General features: G+C 27.8%; 2 protein-coding genes across 2 annotated transcripts; both read right to left on the bottom strand.

Moving 5' to 3' along the window:
• Positions 1-1,697: 1,697 nt before the first annotated feature.
• LOC119679699 (voltage-dependent calcium channel subunit alpha-2/delta-4-like) lies at positions 1,698-9,154 on the bottom strand. The gene is made up of 9 exons (XM_038092192.1): positions 8,859-9,154; positions 8,720-8,801; positions 6,393-6,497; positions 6,012-6,279; positions 4,852-5,243; positions 2,650-3,099; positions 2,352-2,492; positions 2,050-2,133; positions 1,698-1,784 (listed from the first exon to the last, which is right to left on the bottom strand). Exons 1-9 carry the CDS (start codon positions 8,963-8,965, stop codon positions 1,698-1,700), a joined length of 1,716 nt encoding a protein of 571 aa, XP_037948120.1. The 5' UTR covers positions 8,966-9,154.
• Positions 9,155-13,540: 4,386 nt separating this feature from the next.
• On the bottom strand, positions 13,541-14,265 carry LOC119668138. The gene is made up of 4 exons (XM_038077544.1): positions 14,230-14,265; positions 13,992-14,177; positions 13,837-13,923; positions 13,541-13,767 (listed from the first exon to the last, which is right to left on the bottom strand). The coding sequence occupies exons 1-4, from the start codon at positions 14,248-14,250 to the stop codon at positions 13,711-13,713; spliced, it is 351 nt and encodes a 116-aa protein (XP_037933472.1). The 5' UTR covers positions 14,251-14,265; the 3' UTR covers positions 13,541-13,710.
• Positions 14,266-16,336: the final 2,071 nt, after the last annotated feature.

The following is a 16,336-nucleotide window of genomic DNA, read 5'->3' as shown; positions in this document are numbered from 1 at the left end:
TAAAAAGAAACGCATTTTTACTTATTTGTATCAAAGATAAAGAACAGTTTTGCAGATTTTTCGTGGTGGTTTTAAACCCTGAATTTTCTATATATCCGGTAATACAATGGGCCAATAGGCATAAGTGGATCTGCTCGAGATCGTCGGTATAACGTAACCTAACCTATACAGAAGTTACAATTATTTATTTCCTAAATTTGATCAGTTCTAACTTCACACTTTTGGTGTTAAAAATTAATCATATTAATGTTGTCCCAAAAAAAATTTTTTTAAAATTCATTTAGGTCAAATGCTCTCTGCGGGATATTCTATAAGTTTTTTATTTTTAATTTAAGGTAAGACTTAATAATATCAACGCTGCCGTAGTGGGCAGCAGTCCTTAGTGGACCGTAGTGGGCAGCAGTCCTTAGTGGACCGCAGTGGACAGCGGTCCTTAGTGGACCGTAGTGGGCCGTAGTGGGCAGCGTACGAACAACGCTGAAAGACAAGTCGTGACAGACCATACAACCAACCACTCCCCCTCAAAATAATATGTTTATAATCACTAAAGTGTTAGTGAGTTTATAAAACCAAATTAAACGCAACAGTAGGGGCTTTCACAAAAACAAGTGCTTTAAATTGAAATATTATGAAAAGTTTTAGAGATGATATATTCATGGAAGAAAGGATTAATATTTTTTGTGTTGTTCTATTCACAAATGTTAAAGACCTATATATAGCTGATAGAACTATATACTTTCGGTATTGAAACAAATATATTCTAATATTAACTGTTATCGGAACGTAACTACCATAATTTTGACAAAACATACCAATAAATGTTGTATTCATGAAAGAAAGCATTACAAGTTTTGGGCGTGTTTAACATCCCTGAAGATTTAAAGTTTCAATGTAACAACTCAAAAATTAAAAACAAAGTAACATCCCTGGAGTGTTCATGAAAGAAAGAATTTTAGTTTAAAGCTTTTTAAAGTTTCGAAAATCTATGTCAAGGTAATGGGCTCTATAGTATCTGAAGTTCGGATTCCTAACTACAACTTTATATTTCTCTATAGCCAATTCAAAACTACATATGGTATATATAAATAGACAATAAATCAAATTAGAAAACATCTAACATTTGTTTTTAATAATAAAATCAAATTGTTTAATAATAATTTTTTTTACTTATTTGAAAAGTAAAAAAGAATTTCTTTCTTTTTTTTATTTGCTACGAAAAAAAAAATTTATACTAAAAATAAATTCTATAAATATTTGCAAAAATATTTACCACAATATAAGCAAATATAGGTTTATATATCATTACTAAATTACGATTCTATGTAGAATTTTGTTTATCTATGGTATGTAATATGTAACACTAAATACATAAAAAATATGTCTTTATCAATGTATTAGTTGTAAATTTAATTATAACAATTTAAGATTTTTTGTAATGCATTTATATTATTATTAATGATTATAGGTTTTTAGTTTTAGTTTTTTTTTCTTTTATATCGAAAAGCCACTAAGTTTTAATACTATTTATTATAAATATATTTGTGTAAGTACTCATTTATAGTTTAGTCATCAATCGCTATAGTTTAATTACTAGTTATAGTATGAACGCACAATTTTACGCTAAATCCATCACTAAGTATATAAGAGCGCAAGAACAAATCGTTTACATTATATCAGCAACAATTTTATTATACTTTCTAGTTTTGGTTTAATTTAGTTGTTTGTACCTCACGTGTTTGCAACTCCCAAAGTGCTTCATTTATTAAAACCTCTTCGGTGAAATTCTGGTAATATTTGTGTGTAGTTTTCATTTTTACATAAAATTCAATTGTCATTAATAAAAATTGTGTTAATGATACTTAAGAAAACCTCTTACAAACAAAGGTTAGAATTTATTGTAGATGAACTTAATGACTTATATAAATTATTTATATATATATACATACATATATATTTATATATATTTATGTATACATATATATATATATATATAGAATATGAATCTATCGTTCTCTTCTAATGAAAATTTTAGATCCTTTTTAATCTTACCGCATTTTCACGTCGATCAAAAACGGGCATTGACACTGTTATCATAAATTGATATACATCTGAATCGATTGGTTGATTCCAAGCCTAAAATTAAAATTAATCAAAATAAATAATACTATTAATTTCAAATTTTAAAAAATTACTATATATTTATTAATTTTTTATAATTTGATAACGAGAACATTATAACAGACATATAAATCAAAAAGAAATAAAAACTATAGTATAGTAAAAAAATATAATATAAATATATTACTTATAAATATAAATATTGAAAACAATTTATTTTTATTAATATTAACCTGTTTCTTTCGCCTGATATCTCTTCGATGTACCTCATCGGGTTCTAGCATACGATATCTTACTCTGCGATATTCTAAAACATCATCACGTTGATCGTCACATTGCTTCATTTCCCACAGCCAATCTGACATCTTCATATCCTATATAAAATTGTACAATGTAATAAATAGAAATACAATACATTTATTAATTATATTTGCACTCTTTATACTATCACTACACTTCCAAAACTGTTATTGTTACAAAGTTAAAATACTTTTTTGAAAAGTATCTATTACTTTAATTCATTTCACTTACCACTACATCTGCGTATACTTGCGTCCAAATTACTGGATGCTCATGCCGACCTAATACTAATGGCCTTGCCATAACTGGTATGTAATTTAATACCATTTCTCGTACTTCAGCCATATCGCTCAGGTGTACATAATAACCCTGATTAGCGCATGCCATCCATTTTATATCTTTCACATCGGCAACTTCTTTACCAATTAAATATGTGAATACGCGAACTGGTTTAAAGGGCAGCTCTCGCCCATTAAATTGGTCGAAAACTTCTTCATAACTAAACGGTGCTCCATCGCTGATTATCATAATTGCTTGATTGCATTGTGCTCCTTTAATTCCGTCTTTGTAATCTTCCAATATTTCAAAGGCTTTTGTCAATGCCGCAGTGAAATTGGCAATCGATTTGGGTTTAAAATCTTCAATTTTCTCTTTTAGTTCTCGAATATTAGCAAGATTTGCCTTTTTTTTTTAATTTCATATATATTAAGCCAATTTTTTTTTATATTACCGAATAGGTACGTAAATAGTAAAGCATTTGATCGAGAAGTATGCATTAAAAATAAAAGGGTTTGTTTTAATAAAACACTAGGAAATGATAAATATTAATTTAAAACCATATTAAATAAAAATAAAAAAAAAAAAAATTTAATATCGTTAAATTGATTTTAAAAATTAAATTTAATATAAAAAACGATTTAAAAAAATAATAAATAAAACTGGGAAATGATAAATATTAATTTAAAACCATATTAAATTAAAATGAAAAAAAAAAAAAATTTTAATGTCGTTAAATTGATTTTAAAAATTAAATTTAATATAAAAAACGATTTAAAAAAATAATAAATAAAACTGGGAAAATGATAAATATAATTTCAAACAATTAATTAAAAAAAAAAAAAAAAAATTTAATGTCGTTCAATTGATTTTAAAAATAAAATTTAATATAAAAAACGATTTAAAAAAAAAATAAATAAAAATAAAACTTTTTGCACAGCTTTTCAGAGTTTCTAGAAGTAGTACAATGCTAGTACGTTCACCGAAGAAGTATTCTAGTTTATGATATTAAGGGTTATGTTTGAATTTAATATATTTTAAAAATGTTTAAAACTCTATAGCAATGTTTCTTAACCCAAAACGTATGGAGCTATACATCTTGGGTTAAGAGCTAAAAATATGGAGCTCTAACCCATGGAGCTAAAATATATTCAAAGTATATTAGTGAGAGCGGTAAAATCTTCAAAACTATTTTAGCAAAGACCGACACCAATATTTTTCTAAAAAAAATAAAACATAATATATTGGGAAAATGGTTAACCGCGGTTTCACCAATTTTTTAGTGAGTAATTTGTTAATGTTCAATGACCTTTCTTAGTGAAATGGACTATATAGTAGTCAATATATATCATATCATAATACTTGTATATAAAATACTGTAATTTGAGGTAAGCAATACTCTACATACTTAATTTAACCATACTTGTTTAGAATTTATTTATTATTTTCCATTAAAAATATTTATATCATTAATAACATCATAGTACATGCTATTAATTTTGGTCATTTTTTTAATATGAGATGAGAGTCTTTTTTTTAGAATGAATTTTAAGAAAAATAACATTTACCCAAAAATGGTATTTATACAAAAATCAACTTTGACCGACCACAACTTATAAATCTATTTAAATATGAAAATATACCACATAAAGTATATATATATGAAACAAATTCCGGATATTAGTTTTTAAAACTATAGCAACTTTTTGATATAAGATCTTTTCACATGTACGACTATTTGACATCCTGTATCTTCGTCAATAATGAAATTAACCACCCTATTCATATGACTTTTTGGATTTTTCAAATCAAGATATCATCTTTCAAAGCTAAAGCACGTTGATTGAAGCATTCCGTATATAAAATTAATAGGACCTAATATTTTTTAGTACATATATAGTATATATAAGTATAAGTTGTACTTGTTTGAATTTTTTATCATTTCTTCACACAAAAATCATTTATTTAATTGTCCTAAAGTAGTTAACCCGATTCACTATTAAAATAAGACTACTATTGTTGTAAGAAAAATATAATAAAATAATAATTGAAATAATTTAATATATAAAAAATAAAGATAAATAAGATAAATTCAATTTGAAATATATCAAAATAAACATAAAAGTAATTTAATAAATATATAGTTAAAATATATACTTGAACAAGTGCATCCTCAAAACAATCAACAACAGGCAGGACTTCTTCGTTAAAGGTGAAGATGTTCACAAAGTCATTTGTACCTAATGTATCAAGTATTGTATTTACAACATGCTTTGCGATATCTAGCCTCTGTCCTTTCATTGAGCCTGAACCGTCCATAAGGATAATAATATCCTTTGGACTTGTTGCTGCTTCTATAAACCATGAACGCAACCGGCAATCATATAAATCAACCGGTTCCGTTTTCCATTTCGATGCCGGGAATTGACGCATAAAGCCGGTCGAACTGCCAAAGAATTGCCATGAAAGCGTTGGATCATTTTTGTAATTATCACGAAATATTTGATCCAAATTTTCCGACCATTGTATACCCTTTATAACATCCAACGCTAATGAATTGATGAATATATCATATTAATTTTGATCGATTTTATTCCAATTATAATGATAAAATGATGTCGATGTAATGTGTCAAATGGTTTATAGTATTCATGAATTCGCAATCAATATTGGAACATGGAAAGTGATTTGTTTTGTTTTGAAAGAAAAAAAGAAAACAAATAATTTTATTATAATTAAAATTAATTTTCACGTTTTCGTTAGCCAATCTACAACATACAATATAATATGTCCATATAATATATATAATGTGATACAATATAATATAAAATTGATGCACAAGATATTGTCATCGAATGAGTGCTATAAAGGTATAATGGCACATAAAGGTACCGAATTTGTACAGAACATTTTGCATGTCTATTTTTATGCATTTTTAAAATATTTAGGTACATATCTGGCATTAAAAATATTCATACAATTATTTCTGGAAAAATTCAGTTTCAATTGCATACGAATGTGCAATATTTAATGAAATGAATGATGGAAGTAGCGTGCATTGACTTAAGCTGCAGATTTAAAGGATGTAAAATAATTTTTTATTAAAGTTAGTTCTTCAACAACTATGTACTATATATGTACTATGTACATATAGATCATCATACGATTATAATATTATTGGAAATTTCAATATTAATCGATTGCTTAACAATTTTACATCCTTCATCATATGTATATTCATATATATTCGGTGCGTGTTAAAGCATTAGAGATGTTTATAATATTATTGAAAGAGTATTGAAAAAACTAATCCAAACCTCGGTCAAATACATTCGTCGGTACATGCACTGAACTGACGCTTAAGTTCACTGCCATATTAAAAAACTCAGTTTTGGGTGTAAGCACTATTTCTTTTGGCGGTACAAATATTTTTGGCTCCCCAGCATCATCTAGTTCACGTGGCGGTGCTGTTGGACTTGGCTCATGCGGCTCTATCATTTCTTTGGAATTGTAATAGGAAAAAAATTTATCGCCTTTCAAATGCTGATGTGATAGTGCAGTATTTTCCGCTGTGTCCATAATGCGCTAATTTAATTTTAATTTTAAAATAAGTTAAATAATATATTTATATTAAACTATATATAGTTAGATATAAATTATATATTTATATTATATATTATTCCATTAGATATAATTACCTTTACAGCGCTGATTTTTAGATCCATCATCATTTCGATTTCATTTGCCATGTTTTCAACAATTTTAGCACCAGATCTAGAGACCACTTGAGCTTGTTTAAAACTCTAGTAATCGCAATGTGTGTGAGCAATTTTGGAAGCAAAAGTTTAAATAAGAACTTAGTAATAGGAAATGTTTACATGATATGTTAAATAAATTATTAAAATTTATGTGATTTGAATGTATGTTAATTAGAAGATACTTATAAGTGCTTGTCTAACTAAATAATATAATACAGAAGACCTCCAATATAACGTTTATCTAGCGTATAGGCAAAAAAACTAATATAATCGGAAATTTTTCACTATAAAAATATCGAAAATGCTCTGCGAAAATTCCTTGAAACACTTAAGTCTTTTGTCTTTTCTACAATGGCGTATATAAATGTAGATGTCATAAAACGAAAGATAAAATGCAAAGATTGTGATTATACAAGATCTACAGAAAGGAGTATTAAAAAATTATTGCTGGGAGCTGCGAAAGCAGTTAAATAATGCAGTAACTTTTCATATAAAAGATATTTTTTTTAACAAAAAAGTATTTTATTTCTCATCACAATTGTTTTTTTTATATAATGCCATTAATATAATATAATGCCACTATAATGCCATTAAAGATTACATTTTTTTTCTCATCATAGTTTTCTTTCAGCTCAATACATATAGTCTAGCATTTTTCCAATAGGTTGGTCTTCTTTTCCATGATGTACTGTGATGAATCCATTTTTCGTTTACGGTTACGAAGCTGCCCAAAAACTCGTTTGGAATTGGATTAAATATTGCCAAATATTTCCTTTATGTATGCCGAGTGCAGCGCTTATAAAAAGTGTGAAAAATCGTGGCACCCTTCAGGTAAATAACTTAATCATATACAATATGCACACAGCCGCAACAATCTTGTGAATCATCGAAATATATACTTATATACATACAATCTGACTTTTTGTAAATGTAATGATCTTTTGATTAATAACTGTTAGATATTTACAGCCCCGGTTACGGGAATTTTATTTGTAGACATATTTAGATAAGCTTCATCATCGAAGATAATTCAATATTTTAAGTTTTCAATATTTTAATGCTAAATATATAATATCTTAGGTAATAATTCTGTTCAATAAACAGAATTACTAAAACAATCACTAAAATAGTGCAGTCAAATCAACACCACGAAATGAATTACTCTATATGTGCTCTATATAGTATTCAATATCTGCTTATATACATCTAAGGAAATAATTTTCTAGACTTTGAATAATACAGAAATATAATTTAGTGCGTCACAGTGTTATAAAGCACACAGTTACATTCCTCTTAACTACTTAACAGTCTTTTAAACAAAAGATAATGTTACTGGATGTTACTGGGACATCTAATTATTAAGTGTAGTTAGATGTATTGTGTGTTGTTTACAAAATTTCGTATTTGAAAACTATACTTTTAACGATATATATAAAATTTATATATATTTACAGCGTTCTTTTATGCTAAAAGTACTATGATAGAAGATTTAATCTGCAGTTTAATCATTTCTGTCGTTGTTGTGGTGACGGCAATAAAAGTATCTCACATCTCCTTTTTTACTGTATTGCTAGGGACTTGCTTTATTGAAGATACTGGCCAGCTCCAGGATCTCCATTTTAAAAGCATTTTAGGTTATACCAAGAGTTTTTAAATATGTGAGTTCTTGTAGGGTATATATACCCTATATATATCCAAAATAACCTAAACTATTTAGCAGTATACTTGTATATTCAATGTCATATATTTTCAAAAAAAAAGAAATAAAGAGGTTTTTCGAATAGTAGTGAACTACAACAACAAAAATTCATTTTATATTAATTGTATTTTGAATTAAAATTGAATTTAATTAATTGAATTTTGGGCTGACCATGCAGCTGTTTCGAGTATTGCCAAATAGCCATCATCAGTGGTCTTGGAAATAATTCTTGCATTTATTATTTTCGAAAATCCATTAAGTAAATGTTTGATGTTTTTGAATTTAATTAATTCAATTAGAAAATGTCAACAAATATAATAATAATAAATAAAAATTTATTATTAAAAATTAATGGAATTTATTAGAAAAATTTCAATTAAAATTAAAAATAAATAAAATTATTAAAAACTTATTTCCATTAGCAATTTTATTCTTTTTCAATTATTAGCCCTGTACCGAGAAAAAAATAGCAACATAAGAAAGCCAATCTGGCGGGTGGAAAATCGATAATTAGTGCTCCACTAACTTACATTCTAATTGTATGCGTTCAACATTATAATGGACATACCTCTTGAACTTCTTTCCTTCTAGTGATGAAATCACCTAAATGAAACAGTTCCATGCCTAGTTTATCCGCCCATGAATGCACTCTGCATTTGAAAATGACGATATTTAATAAATCTTGTAAGTTTAGGGATTTGACTTACAAATTATAATTGATTCTCTCGCCTGGCACTAAATTGGCACCATTTGGATAAAATAAAAAGAAACAAAGTGTGGCCAGGTAAACTGGACCACACCAATTTAAAGCCATATTTCCACTAATTAATTAATTTTTTCCACAAAAATAAAATTAAAAATGATTATTTAACGATTTCAAAATAAAAACTCTTCGATTGTTTTTCATCTTTTACAGTGATTTCACGTATGTTTCACATAAAAACTTTGAACAAATTTTGTATTTCCAGCACTTTTATAAATTCATTTAAATCAACTAATTAATCTCCACACTCTACAATGTATAAAATATACTATTATTATTAGAAATTTCGAACTTAGAAAACCGAAAAAATGAAATATTTTTAGTTTATTGGAATTTTTCTTGTGAAAATTTTCTGTCTCTATACTGTTTTTCACGGGAATATGGCGATGAATCGCTGTCGATTTGGTATGCCTTTAAACATTAGTGTGTTACAAAGAGATAAACAGACCTGGTACGAAATTAGAATGGTTTTACTCTTCAGGGGTTCCAAAGCGCAAGCGTTTCTAAATTCCTGCACAAGCGCACAGCTTTTGTTTACCTTTTGAAGTGGCACGTGTACCGGCATCTGGAGTTGTTTATACACGTGCTCCCGTGCGGAAATGTAAACATAAACAAAGTTCTACGCATGTGGCATATTATTATATGGCACCAATCCAAAGTTCCATTGTTTTGGTTTTTGAACAACTCATTCATATGAACTAATCCATTGATTAAATACCGGTAGGCACTATGAAAACGGCTCACTGATGACGTGGACAACACTTGTTGGTTGCTTGTTTTTGATAAATATGTCATCCCTTCCATTTGTTGTATAGATTGTATTGATTTTAAATTCAATGGTGGGTCAGGAACCATGAATATGTTATACATGAGTATATGTATATATGAGTATATTTATAAATTTAACAATGGGCATATATTATATTCTATGTAAAACTCATCCAAAATTAAAAAACACACAAATCAACAGTCAATCATAAATTAACATATTTTCTAGTCTATAAATCAAATCCCATAGGGTGTAATATAGAAATGCTGGTGCTTAATCCATTCCTTTGAATTTAATTAAGCTATGGCTTTCAACTGTGACAATCAACTAGAAACGACTAGAAAGTAGAAATTTAAAAAAGTTACACATTTATTTGTTCGATCACATTGGTTGAATTTTTCTTATATATACATATATTATATATATAATCATAAGATACGTATATATTTTATATATTTTTTTTTTCCATTGATATATTTATTGAATCTTTCATTTATAGAAATTGATAATAATTTTGCGAATCTTAAAAATCTAACATGCATAATATGCTATTAAGTTAGGGTATTCATATTTATCAATGGTTTTCTTTTAAACCGGTTGACTACAGTTGCAGAAGATAAACATCGAGCATAAGGATTTAGATGCGACTTGAGTCTCTCTAAGAATTTAGGTGTATATTGGCGAATTACTTCTTCAACGTTTGGTAGATTTAGTTCTTTGTGAAGATTTTTGTTTTAGATGTACCATGGAGCGTATGTGGTTGTCGGAGAATTTTATTTTGTATTCTCTAGATTTTTCCTATATTTGAGTTATACGCAGAACACCACAGTTCTATACCATAAGTTTAAATTGGCTTTCAAATTGATTTATATATTAACAATTTACTATCGAGACAGAGTTTAGAGTTAGAGTTTATAATATAAACAGATATTATTAATATTTGTTGATTATCTAGTACCACGTTCCCACTGCATATAAATCAACTTATATAAATCAAATTAAGATTTAGTCGTTTCCATTGGCAAATGTTGATTTATGCATGTGAAAGAGCTTTTATGTGTCAGAAAGTTTGTTTACATTCCAATTGTTAGCAGATAATATTTAGTTTTGTATTGTTAGCAGAAATTAATTAATTGATCAATGATCATGGAAAGAGTAAAAAAATGCAAAAAATTTTGTGTATAATATTTATTTATAAAGAACAAACATTTTAAAAATTTTTTACCTCTTATATATTTTTTATTTCTTTGCATTTTGCTTCATGTGTCGAATAAGTCATATTTGTATAATTTCCCTTTTGGGAAATATATTTTGCAATGTTGCATTCGACATTTTTGGTGTAATTACCTTTGATTTATTCTTAATTAAGTTAAAAAGCATAGAAATTCTTTGTATGGTAAATCGAATTTAGCGCTCTAAATTAAATAAACTGCTTCATATGACATAAATTATAGTTTATAACATTATTAGTGAAAATAAAAACTTCTTCATTCGGCACTTATACCCTTTGATAGCTGAGAGGTTTCTCCAGAGTCCCACCCTTCTCATTGACTAATTTAGGTATTCCTCAAAAGCTTCGTGTTTATTCGATGACTGATCTAACATCTGCGTAGCCTGTCGGATTGCGGAAATAGCTTCAAGGCTCTGTCCTTTATGTAATTTTTGATCGGTTCTATTCTAAGGTCTCTTAGCATGTTATTTGTGTGGATGTACCAAGACACTTTGAAAAGTCTTCGGAGAGCCTGACTTTAAGCAACTTGCAGCTTCTGGATAGAAGAGTTTGGAGCTTTGCTATATGCGAGACACCCATAGAATAGTGCTGGTCTGATTAACTGGCTGCAGATCAGCTTTCTGTTCTTCACACTAAGGTTATTGTGTTTGAGAAGTGGTTGTAAGCAGTGCAGTGTTTTTGCGCAATTACTTCTTTTGACTTGTATGTGCTTGTGCCAAGTAAACCGCTTATCAAATGTGATTCCAAGGTATTTGATGCTGTCATAATTAATTGCAATGTCACCAACTCTCACTCTTGGTGGATGCTGCCTGTGGTTATGAGTTATAAACAGGGCTTTAGTTTTCTCGTTATTATTTTTCATTTCTTGAAGAATTTTAGGAAGAGATTAACATGGTCCTGCAACGTGTTGGTTATATTTCTAGCATGTTTATCGGAATATAACATGCATGTGTTATCTGCGTATAATGTTAGCACTGAGGGACTTAGCCTTGGGATATCAAACGTAAAGATGTGGTACAACAAGGGAGACAGCCGCGATCGTTGAGGTACACCGGCTTCTATCCTTCGGATTGATGAGATGGTACTGTGTATTCTTACACGGAAAGACCTCTCACTCAGGAAGCTGCCAAGGATTTTGATCAGCCCGAATGGGACACCAAAACGATACATTTTAATTATCAGGTTATTTTACGTTAAGACTTAGGAACAGCTTATGTCATTTGAACATATATAAAACATAATACCGATTAAAACTGGAAATATGGAGAGAACTTGAAATAATTATATTTGCAAAATACCATATATAACAAAAAGGAGATAAAAATATATAGAGGCTGAATTCAATCAATTAATTGCCTGAAAAACAGGTACAATAACTTGGTTCTTCGGAATTATTTCAATATACCTTGTGTGTCTAATTTAACTTTAACTACCTTATAATAATCTTACATAGGTCAAGAGAATTATATTACTTTTTCTATAGCAGAAATTTTAAATGCGCGTAGCTTTATTATAGCACTATTTTCGTCAACAAATTTTCAGTGGCAATGAAACAATCGAGTCCTCCTAGTGTGTTGTGTCTGGTACCACCACAAAACAAAAATTTAAATGAAAAACAAAATGTATTTTATCAAGTGTTACGTGGTCCCCCGTCTAATATACGTTCCAATTACTGAAATTTAATATCTGAAATCATTAATATATATATGTATGTGTTATATATTTTTTAATCATATCTAAATAATTAATTCATGTCAATATTTAATAATTTTATTTCGCTAATATTTTATAGATAAGAAGTGCACATAAACTAATGTATATATTAAGTAGATACAATAGTTTATATAGGATCACATCGTTCATATTTTTACTAGTACGGATTATATAAGATACAATTTACAATGTGAGTTTGTAAATAACTGCTTTCTGATACTACAATATCAATACTGATTTGAAATAAAATTTCTTAATTATACTATTTTAGACTCTGTTTATTTTAAAGCATTTATAAAAATAGATGGTTTAAGACGTGCGGTCTAAATTAGTATATAGTTCAAATCAAAGCAATTTTTTAACCGCTACATGACTTCATTTTCATTAACCCACTTCAGATTGTTAAGTATCTAATATTGGGAAGCATCTCCTATATCCATTCTCCATTCTCCTATCTGAAATATATTTTTAATAAGAGTAACAATAAAAATTTAAAAAATGTTTACTCTTATAGCAACGGAAAAGGTAAAAGTGTGTTCACCAAGCTAGCATCAGTTCCGATTAGATGAGCCCAAGACACTAGTAAGATTTAAAATACTCATCAACGTGCCAACTATAATTTTTTCCGAAGCGTATAAGATACTGCCGACAATCCGTGTTAGTGGCTAAAAAAATATATTTAGTATTTGCAATTCTTGATTTATATGTAAATATATATATATGTGCAAATACTCACATTAAGTAAAAACAAGACTAGACAAAAGGCACGCTGTACTAGAACTATAAATATGGAAAAGCCAGTTAACAGTCCTAGGAGGGTCACCAAAGTAAGAACTTCAATCAAGCGTACAGCTACCGGCATGGCGAACAAAAAATAGTTAATAATTTTTCACAAATTTTCAAATATTATTTACGTAGCAATTTTGATTTTATACAATAGCAATTTTAGTGTAGTTACTATTTTATATTAATTTTGTTTTTTATTATTCGAACAAAATTGGATATTCAGGTTACAGTTTTTTCCATGGCTATAATGATTTTGATTTTTATACATTTGAAATTTTTATTATTACAATGGTTTCGTCATTCAAACAGCGCTCGGAGTAAGTCATATAGAAAACTTATAAATTGCCTAGCGTTCTAAATTGTAAACATAGATTTCGTCTCTTATTTATCTCACTAAAAAATATTTTGAAAATAATTTCTTACCACAAAACGTGCAATTAACTCTATATAATGTAGTATTGCTTCCTTAAGATTTTCTGATTCTCCATCACGAATCATACGCAACAAGACCTTTTTTGCAAAATTAATAAAAAAAATTAATTACAATAAATATGTGAAAATGATTAAAAGATACTTACCACTGCTGTAGCAACCAGCACTAATGGCCAAACAATAGACAAAATCACACGTGCCACCCAGAGAATTAAGTACCAGACGATTAAAGCAATACCAATATAACCGATAATAGTTGCACACCGTGATGGTGCCTCTAAATTAATATTTTTAGCAAGCCATTCATACAGTACTGTACGCAAGGGGAGGTTCTAACAAAAGTTAATTAAGTAAAGTGTCATAATATATCTATACATAATTTACCTGCCAACTATCTGCTTCCATTTTTAATTTTGCTAAAATTTCGATATTATGCCAAACAGACAAATTTTTTTTATAAATGCTTTTAATTTTTATTTTTTGTTATTACATTTTTATCTACGAAATATTATTTAATTTTATATTGCTCTTTTAATTTTGACAGCAAATGTTATGCTTACTTTAATACTAAAATTAAAATTTTTCTTCTTCTTCTTGAGTTAGTGAAATTACGCACGTTTACTCTATAATGGCTGGGGGGCTTATCTCTACCCCACACTAGGCTTTAACTAGGCTAAAAAAATCATATCATTTATTTATCTTTTAGTTGATGTCGGAACTTAAATCAGCATATCTTCCTGAGAGTCCAGAAGTGGACTTGAGGATTGTTAGGGCGGGGTTAAGTAGCATATCAACTTTAGTGAATAATTTTAGAGCTCTGTCTCTGATATATTTTTTCACTGAGTCAATCCTAAGATATTAAAATTTAAAATTTTCATTGTTTGCATAAGAATTTGTAATGAAATAACTTTCATTTACTCGAAATACAAATTTTTCATTTCAATTTGATTCTTTTAAAATTAAACAAATGATTCACATTAAAAAAAAATAAATTCTATTTATTCTATTTTGAATGAATGCAAATGTTAATTCTATGCATATCCAATTATATACCTAGATTGACAACATTTTTGATTCACTACAGCTTAAGTCTTATCCATACAGCTCAAGTAATAAATATAATTTTGCTCTGTTCCTTAAAATCAAATTTCATTTAAAATATATTTAACCATTGGTTTATAGGAAAGAAAATGAAGTCGACATCAGCTTTGAATGATGTAATATTGAACTTAAATAACCAATCATAAAGCTGGATTGGCAATACTTTTGATTCAATGTAGCTTAAGCCCAATTCACACAGCATGAGTAGTAATTAGTTCAATTAGCTCAATTAGTTAGTAATTAGCTCAATTTGTTAAAATCTGTTTACACAGTATACCATCCGCGGTATTCAAAAGTGCTCGGTATTTGTTTTTGTGTGATAACAACGTTACCGTGTTAAAGAATTACCGAGGTGTCAGGTTTGATAATTTTTTCAGTTTTCGATAAACAATATCATCTGCATTCATATGAGAGTTTCGTTTGTACTTTTAGCTGTCAATTGCTGTTGCTACCAATAAAAAATGAAAATTTTTGACAGCTAAAATTACAAACAAAACTCTCGTGTGAGTCCAATATAACAAAAATGAATTATACTTAATAACAAACAAAACTCTAGTGTCTAGAATCCAGTATAACGGTAATTTTATAGTTTTACCGATTATTTAATTACTGAGCAATGTTTGTTTAGCTCAATCACTTTATATAAATTTTGTTTCTCATTTTTATGTCTTTTGATAAAAAATAGATTTTTATTTTTATTTTTAAAATAACACAATTTCCAGAACTTGAAGAAAATTTAGGATTAAAATGCTATATTTTACGTTTACATGGGCAATTTATTTTTAATACCAAGTAGCAAATTATATGTAATTTGTAAATACCCAAATAATGTTGTATTACTTTTCAAAATGTTTATTTCGCTTTTCTACATAAGTTTAGCAACAAAATTAATCTTAAAAAATTACTTAAGTGTTGTATCGGTTAATATCGCTCCGTATAATGTAAATTATAATAATGTAATGTAAATAATAAGCGTAATTACAATGTAATGCAATACAATACCACATAAAATGTATACCCTATTCATTTTTATAGTGAAAGTTATTTTTAAAATCGTTTATTAACAACGGACTTATTGTAATTTTAGTTATATAACTTTAAATATAGCCTTCGCAAATACGTAAACAAAAAAAAACAGTTGCACTACATACTAATCAATTTATTAAAACAATTTAACACCTCAATACAATTTGGTGTGCACCCTACCTAAATGTTTCCTAACAGTAGAATATTATTTGCTATATAAAGCTGCCAATAATTTTTATTCTTTAACAATTTTCTCCAACTATACGTTATTTGAAATATAAATTTTACTTTATACATTATTTTCTTTATATTATTGCTTTAAATAATTATTATTGTTCTTAAGTTTTTGAAAATGTTTTTTTTT

The sequence above is a fragment of the Teleopsis dalmanni genome, chromosome 1, assembly GCF_002237135.1.
Source record: "Teleopsis dalmanni isolate 2A chromosome 1, ASM223713v2, whole genome shotgun sequence".
Lineage (NCBI taxonomy): Eukaryota > Metazoa > Arthropoda > Insecta > Diptera > Diopsidae > Teleopsis > Teleopsis dalmanni.
The sequence above is the reverse complement of the archived record's forward strand: the minus strand, read 5'-3'. Positions and strand labels throughout refer to the sequence as shown.